The sequence below is a fragment of the Cibotium barometz genome, chromosome 1 (assembly GCF_041138505.1).
Source record: "Cibotium barometz isolate CiBa-2024 chromosome 1, ASM4113850v1, whole genome shotgun sequence".
Lineage (NCBI taxonomy): Eukaryota > Viridiplantae > Streptophyta > Polypodiopsida > Cyatheales > Cibotiaceae > Cibotium > Cibotium barometz.
In genome coordinates, this window is record NC_141046.1 from 14649170 (window position 1) to 14666201 (window position 17032).

At 46.0% G+C, this 17032-nt stretch overlaps 1 protein-coding gene across 1 annotated transcript in view; it reads left to right on the forward strand.

Annotated features, from left to right (window-relative positions):
* Positions 1–15996, forward strand: part of LOC147641637 (dihydrolipoyl dehydrogenase 2, chloroplastic-like) — a 63282-nt gene extending 47286 nt beyond the window's left edge. The window contains exons 13-15 of the mRNA XM_086796344.1: positions 15090–15203; positions 15319–15390; positions 15484–15996. Coding sequence (XP_086652470.1) covers positions 15090–15203; positions 15319–15390; positions 15484–15537 — 240 coding nt within the window. The 3' untranslated portion in view covers positions 15538–15996. The remainder of the gene's footprint in view (positions 1–15089; positions 15204–15318; positions 15391–15483) is intronic.
* Positions 15997–17032: the final 1036 nt, after the last annotated feature.

Genomic DNA, 17032 nt, shown 5'->3' on the forward strand with positions numbered 1-17032 from the left:
ACCCATTGCAGCTTTTCATGGTATGACTCCTGAACAGAAGTTTATAGGCATAAGACCGGACGTGTCTCACTTGAAAGTGTTTGGGTGTATTGCATATGTACATGTTCCTGATGAAGTGAGAACAAAGTTGGATCCAAAGGCAAAGAAATGTATCTTCATTGGTTATGCTATGGAGCAAAAAGGTTATAGATGAGAGACTGCTTAGCTCCCCGAACCTTGGCCTGCGCCCCTCTGCCTCTGTGCTGCCTGTCTCTCCCCCATCCTTCCTCCACCTCCCATCCTTCCTCCACCGCTGTTCGCCCCTGCCTGTGCCCGCCCTTCTTCCTCCCGCTGTTGTCTCGTGTTTGCACTGATTCGCGTCCCCTCCTTCCTCCGCCTCCCATCCTTCCTTCACCGCTGTTCGCCCCTGCCTGTGCCCGCCCTTCTTCCTTCCGCTGTTGTCTCGTGTTTGCACTGATTTGCGTCCCCTCCTTCCTCCGCCTCATCCCTCTGCGCAGCCCTTGTTGTGCTGCCTCTCCCCGCCTCCCCTCCTTCCTCCGCCTCATCCCTCTGCACAACCCTTGTAGTGCTGCCCTTTCCTCGCCCAACTTCGCCTGTGTGTCCAGCCATCTTCCCCTCCCCCTTGCTTCCCTTTCCTTTTTGCTTTTCTCTTTTCCACCCTCCCTTCCTTTTCTCGGACGCCCCTTTTGCTGGACAACCTGGGGTACACAGGACGCTATCATTAGTGAAACACACTTTTTATTGGCCAAAATGAAAGGGTATGTAGAAGATTATGTTCTCAAGTGTCAAACTTGTCAGGCAAATAGAGCTGAACACTTTAGACAGGCTGGGTTGTTGCATTCTTTGCAAATCCTAGGTAATAAATGGGAAAGTATTTCCATGGATTTTATTACCGGATTGCCAAGAACACATCAAGGCCACGATTCTATTTGGGTTGTGATAGATCGCTTGACAAAAATGGCTAGATTTTTACCGACCCGGAAGACTACTACAGTTACGCAGCACGGTAGTTTATCGAGCAATTGTTTAGACTGTACGGGTTACCGCGAGACATAGTCAGTGATAGGGACTCTAAGTTTACGAGTGATTTTTGGAAACTTGTTTTTGAGAAGTTGGAAACAACTTTGAATTTGAGTTCCTCAGATCATCCTCAATCTGATGGCCAGACTGAAAGAGTGAATCAGATTTTGGAGGATATGCTTCGAGCATATGTATCCAAAAGACAGAGTTCATGGGAGGATTATCTTCCTATGTTAGAATTTGCATATAACAGTACTAAGCATATGAGTACAGGTTCTAGTCCTTTCATGCTTACGTATGGTTTTCAACCTAGATCACCTGTTACAGTAGGATTCTCAGGACTTTAGCATGATGCAGCACGTAATTTTTTGCGAGATATGCAGGAAATGTTACAAGTTGCGAAGGAATCTATTAGAAGTGCTCAAGACCGAGACAGATTTTATTCTAATAGACATCGTTCACCCAAAGAGTTCTCTGAAGGAACGATGGTGTATTTGCGAGTTCCGAAAGATTCCGAGACTTAACGGACAGGTCGATCTCCGAAATTATCCCCTAGATACTGTGGACCATTTCGTATTACACAAAGGATTGGTTCAGTTGCATATGAATTGGATTTGCCTTCTCATGTGAAAGTTCATCCTGTATTTCATGTCAGTAGACTTAAGGAAGTACTGGGTGGAACAGACCAAGTTAGTTACTCCTCAAGATATCATAGATGTTGAGGACATGACATTTGTTCCGCACGAACCTGAAAAGATTCTTGGATTTCGTGAAAGAAGATTACGTAATACGCTTATCACGGAATACAAGATCAAGTGGAAGGATCGTGTTGAGGAGGATGCTACGTGGGAGACATTGACTACTCTTCAGAGAGATTACCCTGGCTTCTTAGTGAGCTCAGGAGTGAGCTCTTAGAGGAAGGGGATTATGTCATGTGCACAGTGTGCATCTACCGTGTGCTACACGCACACAAGACTAGTTTCGAGGTTTGGGGAAGCTTGGAGCTAGGCAGGCTGATTGGCGAGCTGAGTTAGGGATAGATTAACGGGTGGGCACCCAAGTATGGACGGGCAGGCACCCAAGTGTGGACGCCCGATGACCGGCCAAGAGCCTATAAAAGGGTGGCCAAGGTTAGTCATTAGTCATATAGAGTCTCGCGAGATGTGTGAGAGCTCTATGGTCTGGAGCCTGGATCTAGTGTAGACGTGCACCTGCTTTATGCAACCGAGGCCGGCAGCAATCTCGAGGCCCACGAGGGTAGCTGAAACCGATCCCGTCAAGTGGGAAAGACTCCGTTGGACACCCACACGCTTAATAGCACAACTTTAAATTTCAAGTTGTTTTAAGTTGTCCATTTCAAATTTGTGGTTTTTGAAATGGACAACTTAAAACAACTTGAAATTTAAAGTTGTGCTATTAAGCGTGTGGGTGTCCAACGGAGTCTTTCCCACTTGACGGGATCGGTTTCAGTAGCTTCGTGGCGGTATGGGACGTCGTGAGGTAGAGATTGTTCGGTACGTCAACCTAGTTAGCTCAGCTCGTGGCTCGATGGGGACAGCCAAGACTGTGGGCTTGCCCACGGCTGTCATGGTTAGGAGGTGAGTCAGGCCTGCACCCCCATGTTGTTTGTTTGTTTGCAGGTTTCGAGTCTCGTACCAGGAGCGTTCCACGAGGAGATCCGATGGGGACTTGACACTTGGGGATAAGGTGAATCAGCCCCTCCGTGAGGTATGGCGGCATCATACCCGAGAGCCACATTTCCGGAAGGGCAACAGTGATAGCATCTCGAATATGATCCCAAAAAAAAAAAAGGTGATGGGAGAAAGACCATCATCCCCTGGGCATAAACCACTCAAAAGAGCATGCAGTGCATGAAGGAATTCATCCTTCAAGAAAGGGGCATCCAGGGAAGAACACAGCATCTGTAATGAGGCTGGGCATGCACTCCCAAAGTTTCTGCCGTGCCACATCTCTCGGAGGAGAGGGCACCTCTGTAGTCAACAAAGACCGATAAAAATCTGAAGCAATACCTCTTACCTTATCAGGCTTAATCTGAACCTCACCCTATGAATCCTGCAAGTACCTCACAAAATCCCTGCTTTGGAAAGGCATGTGTGCTGAAAAAAACTCTTTGTTGCATTTGCCACCCATCTGAGTCCAAAAAGCCTCATTCGCATGAAACGCGAACTCAACCCTCCTATCCATGGCCAACTGTGCAGCTCTGCTCTAACTGTGGTCAAGAGGTCTGTAATCCAAGACACATGTAGATGCTTTTCATGTTCCCTCTGAAGAGCAGCAATCCTACGCCTAATAGCTCTCTCCTTGTCCGGAGCCTCCTCCTTCTTGGACAAGGTAGCGCTATGATAATGATTGCTGGTCCCCTCAAGAGCCAGCGCAATATTATGAGGAGGATCAGGACCGTCACAAGATCTCCATCTCTCTCTGATCTCAAGGGAGATGTCAGCATCTAGATAAAGAGAGTCAGGGATACGGACACGGGGAAAGGCCGAGTGAGCCCTAGGCTCCCTGAGACACAAAACGACGGGGCAATTATCGGATTTGGTGGTGCCAGGCATAATAGCAATGGTGCCTCCTCTGTCCAGGGACCAATCATCCACATAAAATCTGTCTAGACATGCAAAGATGCTCTCATCCCGGCTCCTGCGGTTATGCCAAGAGAAAGATAAGGAGTTCGGCCTTCTCTGGAAGTCATCCTCAGTCCAACAATCCCTGCCAAAAAAAGAAAGCGTGAACCTCTCCCATGAGGTTCGCTCCAAAAGGTGTAAACCCCCTTCGCGTCCACCCTTCTTATCAGAAGGTTGCTCAACCATATTGAAGTCTCCTCCCACTATCCAATGATCAACCTCGGGAATGACATTTGTAATGGTGTCCCAAAAGGCCACTCTTTCACCTCTCACATTAGGTGCATAGATATTCAAGATTCCCAATTTTTGACCCTCATGCATGATCAAGATCCACTGCTCTCTAGCAGGGATGATAACACTGTGCCCAATAACTTGAGGCATAACAGATGCTGCCACTGAAATGCAAACACCCCCTCTAGTCACAACAGCCAAGGACCAGAAGGTGTGGCCAGAAAGCATCTTACCAGTTTTGTTACATTGAGATCTATCCAATTTGTGTTCTTGCAACAAAAGTAATGCATAAGGTATGTGAAGCATGCCAACTTGGTAAGCATGCCAAACATGCTTTCCCACATGAAAAGCATGTCAGTGCAAGGCCATTGGATGTCATACATTCAGATGTATTGAGGACCGACCAAGACTGCAACAATTGCAGGTTGCAGGTACTATGTTACATTCATTGATGACCACACTAGGAAAGTGTCCGTTCATTTCATGAAAGAGAAAAGTGAGGTGTTTGCTCACTTTCAGAGATTTAAAGACTTGGTCGAGAAGGAAAAAGGCATGCAAATAAAATGCCCAAGATCAGATGGTGGGGGAGAATATTTCTCCAATGACTTCAGCGATTTCCTGAGAAAGCAGGGAATCAAGAGGCAGTTTACGAGGTACACTCCGCAACAGAATGGTGTTGTAGAAAGGAAAAACAGGCATATTGTAGAAATGGCACATGCCTTGATGGTTGAAAAGAATATGCCACATTACTTTTGGGCAGAAGCAGTAGCAACTGCTGTGTACATTATGAACAGGACACCCATTGGAGCTGGTCATGGTATGACTCTTGAACAGAAGTTTATAGGCATAAGACCGGACGTGTCTCACTTGAAAGTGTTTGGGTGTATTGCATATGTACATGTTCCTGATGAAGTGAGAACAAAGTTGGATCCAAAGGCAGAGAAATGCATCTTCATTGGTTATGCTATGGAGCAAGAAGGTTATAGATGAGACTGCTTAGCTCCCCGAACCTTGGCCTGCGCCCCTCCGCCTCTGTGCTGCCTGTTTCGTCCCCATCCTTCCTCCACCCTGCTGTTCGCCCCTGCCTCTGCCCGCCCTTCTTCCTCCCACTGTTGTCTCCTGTTTGCGCTGATTCGCCTCCCCTCCTTCCTCCGCCTCATCCCTCTACGCAGCCCTTGTTGTGCTGCCTCTCCCCGCCTCCCCTCCTTCCTCCGCCTCATCCCTCTGCACAACCCTTGTAGTGCTGCCCTTCCCCTGCCCAACTTCGCGTGTGTGTCCAGCCATCTTCCCCTCCCCCTTGCTTCCCTTTCCTTTTTGCTTTTCCCTTTTCCACCCTCCCTTCCTTTCCTCCGCCTCCTTACCTGCCTCTTCCCCTTGGTTCGGATTGCTCCTCATCCGGGTTCAAGTCGGCCTTTTTCTTCAATTAGCATCATGGCTAATCATTCTCCCTCGGCCGGGCGAACCATTGTTTTTCCCGAAGCCGAGCTCGCGGTCCTCTTCGCCGAAATCGAGAAAGATTCCAAAACGACCCTCATTGCCAAAATCTTTGGATCTCACCCTTCCCGTCTCCAGGCTCGGGATTGGGTCCTGGCGGCTCTGCCTTCCGACCTCACTCCACACTTTCAAGATGTCAGGTTGCTTGGTAGAGGTTTCTTCCAAGTGGATTTTGATTCTGAGGACGGAGCCTCAGAGGTTTTGAAGGGCAGCCCTTTGCCATTGGGGCCAAGGAAGTTTTTTTTTTCTTCCCTACTCCAGCTATTTTGACCCTGTTGAGAAAGACGGGAACCGTTTCTCGATTACTCTCAGATTCCGAGGTCTTCCTCGCGCATATTGGCCTATACTAGAGGCCATCGGGTGTGCCTTTGGGCTGGCTCTTCAAGTGCCTCCCCTCCACGCCTTGCCGACATCTTTTGCCCAGGTGGTCACTGCCTCGGCGGATGCTGTCCCCAGGGTCATGGTTCTTGCCCGACAGTGAGCTCTTTGAGGACTATGTTTTGCTTCTGGGCCCTAGTGGTCCTTTGAAGCAACGTATGGAGATTGCAGGTAAACCCGATCAGTGCCGGGTCTGTCACCAATAGGGGCACTTTGCTCGAGATTGCCCTCGGGCTCGGGGTCATAGGAGGCCTCGCAAGCGTGCTTCTCAGGCGCCACCTCCCTTGGATCCTGCCCATCCTACAATCCTCTAGGTGTGGCGAGTTCTCTCTCACGTCCGCCCCCCTGGTGCGATTGATGGGAAGACCTCGGATCTTGTACCTCAGATAGATGATGTTTTTGGGCAGAGGGATGTATCAGCTCATGCATCTTTGTAGGGAGATGATATATCAGATCAGGATGATTTTGTTGAGTCCTCTCTACTTGGAGGGGGCGATATGCAGGATGTTCAGCGCAGTGGGGATCATGTATTGCAGGATTTTCAGCATGATGCCATTGCCCTTGATGCCCAGCAGGGCGCACAGGTTTCTCGTACATATGCATGTACTGTGCAGGGCCTTGGACAAGGGCATGTTAGTGGATTTTGCCCCGTGGACTATCCCGTCCTCCAGCATTATGAGGGGCGTCCTCAGGCTGCCCATCGTCTTCTTAGATCGGGGTTCAAACCCTCTTCTCTTCCATGAGAAATGTCTCGTGGAATGTTCAGGGCCTTGGAGGGCTTCCCACCCATGGTAGGAAGCGCCTTCCGAAGGACCAACTTCACCCTGCTGTTACAGAAGGGTCTATGGATAATCGTCAACCTTGAACTTTGGCAAACCTGCAACAATATTTTGGGCCTGCATAGACTTCAGTCGCTATACATTCACATGACCAATGCGCTTGTGCCATATGTCAATATCTGCAATGATACATGTTCCATGCGCAAACATGGCTGCCTTTATCTCAGGCATGTTCACATCCAAAGTAAATATCCTGCCATTTCTGTTACCCTTTGCAACCAAGCGACACTTATTTTTGAAGTCTTCCACAAAACATCCTTGAGGATTAAACCTCACTTGCAGACCCTGTTCAACCATCTGTCCAACAGAAACCAGGTTCTTTGTAATACTCGGAACATGAAGTACATTAGCCAAGTACTTCATTTTGCCATCGTGCATAGACAATGGCACTTTACCAACATGCGCAATGGGATGGGCAGTATTATCACCTGTTTCTACATAACCTGGTTTTTCCATTTTCTGCATATCTCTAAACCACTCAGCATGATTGGTCATGTGGTTAGAGGTGCCAGAATCCACATACCATATATCTTGAGATCCTAACACATCCCCTGTTATGGAATTAAGCATGTGCTGCATCACAAACTGCTCACTTTTGTCATCACCTCCATGTTTGCTAGATGATGCATAGTTGCCTTGCTGTAACTTCCCACTTTTAATGTCATTCTGCTTTTTGTAGCAGTCCTTTGCCATGTGTCCTGGTTTGCCACAATAATAGCACTCTATACTATTTGCATTTTGATTTCTTTGCCATCCACCTCGGCCTCGGCCTCTTTGGCTCCCCCTGCCTCTAGACTGGCCTCTTCCACCTGTGTATGATTGCTGTTGTGAATCATTGGACTGTTGTTGTCCAGAATTCTGATTTCCTTGTCGGCCACCACCTTGGCCTTGACCACGGCCTACCTTTGCCTCTACCTGAATTAGAGTAGAAGGCCTGTTCAAATGTGTTCTTGCTTTGTGAAGAAGAATCCTCACCTAAAGCTTTTTCTTCTATGATCAACACAGATATCAAGTCCTGAAAGTTGGGAATATTCTCCCTAACTGCAATGGAGGTCTTGAATGGCTCGTACTCTTTGCCAAGTCCATTCAGACAGACACTCACCAAATCATCATCCTCCACTGATACATTGATAGATCCAAGGGATTCAACAATGCCCTTGATCTTTAAGGCATATTTAGTGATGGACATGTTTTTCTTTTCCACAGTATGCAACTCTTGCTTTAACTGCAACTTCCTTGCCTTTGTGTTAGTCTGGAACATCTGAACCAGATTTTGCCATGCAACTGCTGGAGTGTTTGCATCTTGTATGTGTTCTATCATAGTGTCTGTGACACTAATTGAAAGCCAGTACATGACTTTTCTTGCACCTTGATTCCAATCCTTGAATGCCTTTATATCTACAGGAGTGGCATTCTCCTCAGATAACTCTGGAGGCTCCTCATTGTCTCCTTCTACATAATCCCAAAATCCTTTACCCATTAGGAATAGGTCATTCTGAACTTCCAGGCATGGAAGTTATTCTTATCCAGCTTCTCACTAACAATCTGATTAATTCCGTCAAACATCATGTTTTCCTGCAACAATCAAATAACTTGTAAACAGACAACTTCTGTATGCAACCTGTAATACAGTAGTATCTCCTGTAACTGCTGCAGCAGCGGTACTTCAGCACAACCTATGTGTCACCAAATGTGACCAGAGTATATGTACATACACCCAGTATCAACAATACATGTGCAAACCCTGTCTGCACTTCCAAAATGCACTGCTGCACTGCAATAACCAGATCTCGAGCAGAAACAGTTCTCTACCAGAACTTCCAGAAAACTACCGAAAATACCTTGCAGTGACGAAACATGCCCGAAACGCGAATCTGGCCGAAAAACTTTGTCTAATAGGACATTATACCTACCGTGTAGCTCCACTCCCGCAAAGATAGCTCCTCAATCGGAGATATGTAGCTCCCAAAGCTACTGAGGGGGTGTTGTACCTAAACCAAGAAGGGGAAAGAGAAGATGATGCTCTTACCCGTGTAGTACCGCTTCCTTTCTTGTTCTTGCCTCCTTAGCTCTCACACGAACCAGGCTCTGATACCATAAAGAGAATGTGGGGGAGAGGGAGAGCTTCAAACCCTAGCAAGCAAACACACACACACAAGAGAGAGCAAGACACAAGAGATGAATTTTCTTCTATCTTCTTCTCTACTCAACCAACATAACATAAAGATAAGAGTACACACTATATGGGTTAGTACTCTACTACTACAACATACAAGGGTCGGTCCATAATGTGAACCCTACTAAATGAGCTGGTGCTATAACTATGCTAGTCTCTAGTAATTCAAAATGGTTGTCACACAACCTGTCATCCCACTGGCCGCATATCACCCATAATCTCACCAACCATGCCAGTGGTGTAGATGTGAAAGCTATCACCCAGGCGTGTCATCAATGTCCGCCGTAGCACTAGTTGAGCTCGATATCTCAACAGATATTCTCAGCCTCTACACCAAATGCACATGGATCACACCTCCGGAGCTCCCCACGAAGATGCACTTCTACAGAGATCACTTCCTCACACTCACTGAGGATGGATTCATTGAGCAGCCGGGCTATTTGAGTATTCACATGTCCCATGCCATGTAGATTGCGATTGGCCAGATATGGGTTTCATCCCACCGCCTCAGAGTGGAGACAGGTAGAGCTGAGCGCATCTTCAGAGCTGGGAAGCTCATACGGAGACCCAGAGAGGAGAGGATCTGCCGATTATGCCACATAGAGGTCGAGACGGAGGAGCATTACATATGCCGCTGCCCAGTATACTATGAGATCCGTGGGAGGTTGCACTGTCTATTTCGTGAGGGATTTGGTCTACTCTCCAGGACTAGCGTTGCCTAGGCCTCTTCTTGCTTGAGCTCCGCAGACATAGGGACACCTTCTTGAGAGAGCTTCGGTCCCAACCACCCTGTCCCCTCTCTTACCAGCCAACCATCACCAGTTTCTTCCGGACCCAGGAGGTGGAGGACACCGACATAGTGGATCTTGTGGACGCTCCACGAGCTACTCTGGACCTATCTCGCCCGAGAGGAGTTACCTCAGACCGAGCCTCTGCACTCCAATGTGCCCGACGCCCTCGGCCCCCCCGTCAGCCACGATCACCTCATCAGCTCCAGATCCAAGACATGCTCCACCACCATCGAGCTACCTTTCCATGTGACATAGCTGAGGGAGACCTCTCGGCCATACTCATTAGTCCCATGCTTGATATTTTGGAGAGTGGTATACCATCTACTCAGAGCTGATGTTGCTCTCATGTTTCTATGTTCTTAGTATTCCATGATGAGTTTCCATGGACAGTTTTGTATCACCCCAGCGAGATAGCTATGTTTATGTTTTCTTTCTATTTTATTTTCCATTCCATGATGAGATATGCCATGGACATTATTGTATCACTTTGGTCTCATAGGCCCATTGGGGCTTTAGTAGACGCTTAATCTCTCTTTCTTTCTCTCACGCACGTCCCACCACATCCACCTTCACAAGAGACATGGTGGTGAAGGCTATACGCATGCTTTAGAACGGTCGATCACAGGATCACGAGGGGCTTATGGCTGAGCACCTCTTATGCAAGCGACACCCTAGCATCCCTCTAGCATGGGGGGAAAAAGTGTCCCGGTTGGTCCTAGTGTGTTCACACACATCACTATCAAAGATGGCTACAAATCTCTTGGCAGTGATGATGTGAACAAGGGGTGGGCTGGCACTAAAAGTATAGAGATGTGCCAAGCTCTTTGGACTATGAGAGGAGCCCAGACTAATCCTCAAAGGGAAATAAGTTCAATGCTTTGCAAATTGCTTCAAACTTCTCTCGTGAGAGAGTCTTTGCGAATAAATCTGCCACGTTGTCCTGTGTTGGCACATAAGCCAAGTTGATTTCCCCTATTAAGCATCTCTCCTTGACATAATGATAATGCACCTCAATGTGCTTTGTGTGAGCATGAAAAATTGGATTCTTCTCAACTGCCAAAGCACTCTGATTGTCAGTAAAGATGGTAGTGGCAAAGGACTCGCCAATACCCAAATCAACAATAAGGCGTTTAAGCCAAACACACTTAACTGTAGCTGTAAGCGTTGCCCTGTACTCAGCTTCACAGCTAGAAGCGGCCACAGTGGATTGCTTCTTGCTAAGCCATGATATACATGAATCACCAAGGCGAAAGCAAAAACCACTCGTGGACACTTGTGTGTCGTAACATCCAACCCAGTCTGAGTCTGTAAATGCATGCAACTGTGATTTACCCCCCTTGGGATAAAATAACCCAAAGTGCTTGGTGCCCTTTAGGTAATGCAGCATCCGTTTGACAGATTGCCAATGCTTTGCGCCTGGGCTATGCATAAATCTGCTCAATACTGAGATCCCATATTGAATGTCAAGCTTGGTGTTTCATAAGAAGATAAGCCATCCAACAGCTTCTTGATACATGCCAGCATCAAAAGAGTCACCTAGATCTTCAAGACTAAGTCGTAAACCAAGTTCCATAGGTATAGCAACAGGTTTGCAGTCTCCAAGATTGAACCTCTTTAACAATGTCTCTATGTATTGTGTCTGTAGCATAACAATGCCATCATTACGCTGCTGAAACCAAGTGTCCAAATAATAGTGCAACGAGCCAAGATTTGACATCTCAAAAGACCTTTGATCATCTATAAAAGCTAAAATATGATCATCATCAGGGCTTGTGAGCAACATGTCATCAACGTATAGCACGATGACCAAAAATTCATCTTTAGTCCTCTTAATGTAGAGGGTACTGTCAGTAGGACTGTTGCAAAAACCTATGCAAATCTCCATTCAAAAAAGCAGTTTTAATGTCCAATTGACGTACATTCCAACCTTTATGTGCTGCTAATGCAATGATACTCCGCATGGTAGTCATACGACATGTGGGTGCAAAGATTTCACCATAGTCAAAGCCTTTTTTCTATGCATAACCCTTTGCAATAAGCATGGCTTTGTATCGCTTCACACTACCGTCAGCTTTATGTTTAAGCTTGTAAACCCATTTCATACCAATGGCCTTCTTGCCATGAAGCAAATCAGATAATTCACAAGTATTTTTTTTGAGTAAAGCATCATATTCAGATTGTATAGCACTCATCCATTGTTTTGATTCTTTTGCTTCATCAAAGGAGACAAGTTCCTCATAAGAACCTGCATGTGTTCTGCTAGGCAAAGGAGTGGCCCATTTGCTGTCACGTAGTGTTTGCACCAGCCATCTTTTTGACCCTCAATTTCCTTCCTTTCCTCATTAACTGTATCATCCACATTTGCCTCATCAATAGGCTGATTTGTGGGCTGAAAAACATGCTGATTTTTAACCTATGTGGGCTGATTTTTAGCATTTCTTTGAGTACTCAAATGCTCTACATTAATATGTCCTGCATTAAATAATGGAAGGAGAGTGTTGAATGTCTTATGAACATACATTTTGCTGTTTTTTACACAAAAGCAAGGACTAGATTGCATCTTCCACAAATACATCATCTCTACTCACAAGAATCTGCTTGGTAGCAGGATGATAGAGACGGTAATCTTTACTTTCCGAGCTATATCCCATAAACATGTATTTAACAGTCTTATTGTCAAGCTTGCTGCGAATTTACTAATGCATAAGTACATAAGTAAGACATCCAAAAATGCGTTAGTGAGCCACATAGATCTTTCTACCATTCCAAGCTTCAAAAGGCGTAATTGTATGCAAAGTCTTTATAGGACACCGGTTCAAAACATATGTTGCACACGACTGCTTCTAGCAAAAAACCATGAGGTAACTCTTGACTTTTGACCATACAACGTGCCATCTCCATGACAGACCTATTTTTGCGTTTAGCTACACCGTTTTACTGAGGTGTATAGGACACAGTACATTGGTGTTTTATCCCATGATCAGTCATGTATACATGAAACTCCTCAGACATATACTCCCTCTCTAGATCAGTATGCAAGGTATCAATCTTACATGTAGAAACATTTTCAACCATAGCAACAAAGTGCTTAAAGCACATAAACCCAGGTATGTCTGGAATAATCATCAATGAACGTGACAAAATAGAGGTAGTCCCTAATAGATGGTGTCCTTATAGGACTACATACATCATTGTGTATAAGCTGCAATTTTTGGATAGCTCTAGTTGAACCATCTTTGGAAAATGATACCCGCTGCACTTCCAAGAATACAATCCTCATAAACATGTTTAATAGGGGATTCAAGATGTGGTAGCTCAGACACCATGTCATGGTTATGCAAACGCAGCAAACTCCCAAAGTTTAAGTGACCAAAGCGTGCATGCCACAGCTTAGCATCACCCGTTGCCTTTGTGGAAGAAACTATACATCCAACATGCTTTTGTCTTTCATATGCATCTAGCTTGTAAAGGCCATGAGACAAAGTACCATAAGCAACAATTGTATTGCCATCACTACGATCAGCCTCAGTGCATCTAGCCTTCCAGATATTCCAAGCTGAGATGCTAGCAATATCTCCCAAGAACCCTCTTGGCCCGGATTTCAGCCCGCACTCCGCGCCTAGGAGGCCCTTGGCCGCAGAGTACTAGATGGATCTTCACAGAGATGCGAGCCCGTGGTTTTAGTCTTGCCTTTGAGGACAGATTCGCAGCCAGTCTATTTCGTGCTTGGGATCATCTCAGGCCAGCCCTCAGGCAGATTGTTCCAGTGGTCTCAAAGGAGCATCTTCGGCAGCCTTTGATCTGGAACACTCTCATCCGTTTACCCAGTGGCCACATGCTAGGGGCCCGACCGCACATATCCTATGGCGCCTTGAGCATGGGACCAGCTAGGTCTCTTGGAGATTGGGTTGCACACAGGCAGTTACCTCAGGAGTAGGAGAGAGGCTTGACAGGGATCCGGGGTAGAGACAGGCTCAACATCAACATTGACTCAGCTATTCCTCCGGAGTCGCTAACTCCTATTCCAGACCCGACCCCCCCACACCCCCCCCGATGTGGCTAGGCATGTTCACCAGACACGATATTCTCGTGGCGGTCTATGGAGCAGATCAGGACAATTGTCTGCTCACTTTTTCTACTGGGTTACATGGCAGGTTAGAGAGATCAGAGCATCTCTTGGAGGATTTCAGAGGCTACACCTTGCAGAGGGTGAGGGTGATTGGTTTTCGGGCACGTGCATGGCGCATAGATCTAGCACCAGCCAAGGTGGCCAGGGAGAGATTTTGACAGTTATGGATTTGGGAGTGCCGACCTCTCACGCGGTTGCAGTGGGACCAGGGAGAGTGGACGTGGCATGATCCCACAGACCGGGTGGAGACTCTGGATGCCCCTTTCTTTGCATATACAGTGAGGCTCGGCCGCAGGATCCAGATGTCCGAGATAGATGGCACACTGGCAACAGCAACACACTGGCAGTCTTAGGGCCTACGATAGCGCTTCCTTTTAGATTTCTGGAAGAGGCTTTGGGACAGCTTTCGGCCGAGGAAGATCACTCTCTGCCTGTGGTTGACGGCACACAGGTGACAGGAGTCTAGCAGTGGGCACTTGGCTGGCAATCAAAGGGCGACTAGTAGCTTGCTCGAGGTGCGGCCACCCCCAGAGTCTCAATCACATTGTCTTTGGGATTACCCGAAAGCTCAACAGATTTAGTAGCGGATTCTTCGCATCTTTGCTTGGAAAGGACATCGACCCGGATTATCACTTGGGGTACTGTCGCTTGGGCCATCGAGGCTAGAGTGGTCAGGACTTACGAGGAGGATGGGGGAGGCCATGCCCTTCAGGTCTCCCACCATCGTATTGCAGTATTTCCAGTCACAGCCCCACCTGCAGGCGTTTGGCGCCTAGGCTCATGCCAGCGCTGGGAGATTTGTAGTAGCATAGTAGTCGGGCACATCTGGCGTGTTAGATGTAGCGAGGCCATCGAGGGTACCCACACTCTGCCGGATGAGACCATCAGGAGCATATAGCTCGACATCATTCACACCCTCCACTGTCGTGGGGGAAGTTGCATGGGAGGTTCTGACCGCATGTGGAAACGGCGGGAAGCTTTCTTGATACTTTGGAGGCTTGGCCCTTTCCTCACAGATACAGGCGGTGACCCCATTTGGCACTACAGACCACTTGTGTGGTTGTTTGCCCCCCCCCCCCCCCAATGAGTTAGCCTTCTCCTCATAGAGTGGCCAGCCGAAGGAGAAGCATCTCTCCCCCTTATGATCACTTGTTTCCCACCCTTATATGAGGCGAGTTTGTATTTAGCCCTTCGTGGTAGTACTTGGCCCTTTGTGGCTGTTTTTCTCATTAACTGATTGAAGGATCTTTTTCCCGGGAAAAAAAATATACATCTCTCTCTCTCTCTCTCTCTCTCTCTCTCTCTCTCTCTCTCTCTCGGCATTCTTCAATCCTTAATTTGGCGTCTCTAAGATGGATTCACTTTGAGTCACCACTTTTTGTGCAGCTCATTTATCGCCCTGATACCGGAGAGGTCTTGGGAGTGCACATTTTTGGGCTTCATGCTGCTGACTTGATCCATGAAGCTTCAAATGCCATTGCCATGGGAACTACAATTCAAGTATATATTCATCTACCTTCATTCGCCTCTCTTCTCTTTCAAGTACCCTTAGACCAGGATAAAGAGAATATCATTGATTAAGCTTTATTATGGAACTTTGGCTTTGCTTGTACAGCATATCAAGTTTGCAGTTCATGCGCACCCGACATTGTCAGAGGTTTTGGATGAGCTTTTCAAGTCTGCAAAGGTGAGAGAGTACATGGTCTTTTAGTCATGGGATTGTCCTGCACACCTGTCAATGTAGTTCAGCTTATTTGTGAAACAATGGTGTTCATTTCAGGTTGGAGATCAGGCAGTTGCTCCGGTAAAAAAAGAACCCGTTGCTGCTGTTTAGAGTGGGGGCTCCCTATTGTGATATGCTACAAGGGGCCACCCTATTAGCAAAGCGTGCATGTTTCTTTGAAGGCATTTTGGTGCACAAAGAACTGCCAGAAGGATCTTGTAGCCTTAGTGTAGATCAGCACCAGCAAATTTTTGATAGGAACAATTTGTTTTAGTTGACATTGCTTCATGTCATGGAGAATGCCGGGCTTGATTATTAGTAAAGTGGGTGGTGGGGAGGAGCAGATAAGATGTTTTATTAGTAGAGAGAACTATGGTTTGCAAAATGGGAACCATAGAAACTCTTGCACCTTTCCTAGTTTTGGTCTCGAGTCGTATAGAGTTTCTGCTCTTCTAGAAGATGGTTTTTCTGAACAATTGGCCAAAGCCTCTAGGAAAATTTAGCAGACTCCCAGGATGAACAGAAGCAATGCTTCTTTGGCATGGATAAATTCGATAGATTTATTCGCTATTTAAAGGTTTGACTGATGTCTCTTGCATGGAAAGTTTTTGAAACTTGAAACTGCTTTTTTATATTGCGCTAATGCAAACAATTCTAACCGTGTATGATGCGGAAGAAGTGGAATAATAAGATCGTAAAATGAATCTTAATCAACTTATACTTAACATACAAAATATATATATATATATCTTCTTTTGCAAATTTTAGATTTTCATAAGGATCATTACAAAATTATCTACCTACAAATGTATGATTTTCTTTTTTTTTTTTAATCAATCATAATTATATATAAACTTTTTTTTTTAAAAAAGACCCAAGTATTCTAAAATACAACAAAGTTATAAAAAAACTCTACACCATTTTTCACTTCATTTAAAATTTTTCAAAGAAAATCCCATCTCTCCTCCTCCATCAAGAAACTAGAATGCTCCTAAGATATCTGATAGCCCAACAAGATATAGGTTTCCATTATGTTTCAGTAGTGTAGCTTGTAGGAGACTGTTTCTCCCACATACCCCCTTTCTTAGACCATACTTCACTATGGGTTTGGATTTCACTAGGTTTTGTATATAAGCAACAAAAGTGTAATCAACTTGTTTTTCTTCAAGGTACCATCTCTGAGTTATGGGGCCAAATGTGCGGAGTCTCTTTTTCCCGTCCCAATACCTCACCTTAAGTATACAAGTCAGCAATTAGGAGCTCACTCCCAATATGATTGGAACTTCATTCAAACTAGGGTAAAAGTTAGATGATGTTCCTTTGCGAATTCGGTAACAAATGTATGATTTCTATGTGAACATGTAGAATTGTGCTCAAAAGTAAGGTGGTTGATGTATCAAGGATAATTAAAGTGTTTTGCTCTTCTTGAGTATGTAGTGATCTGATCCACTTTTTTCAATCAAATCAAACTTGGCCATAGGCTATGTACTTACTCTCTATTCCCTTGAGCCTATAATTTAAATTATGATTTTGTAAGATGGATTGCTTGGGTTCACTGGGAAAAAACCGTGGTGGCACCCAAGTGGCATTCTTTGATTGGATCCAT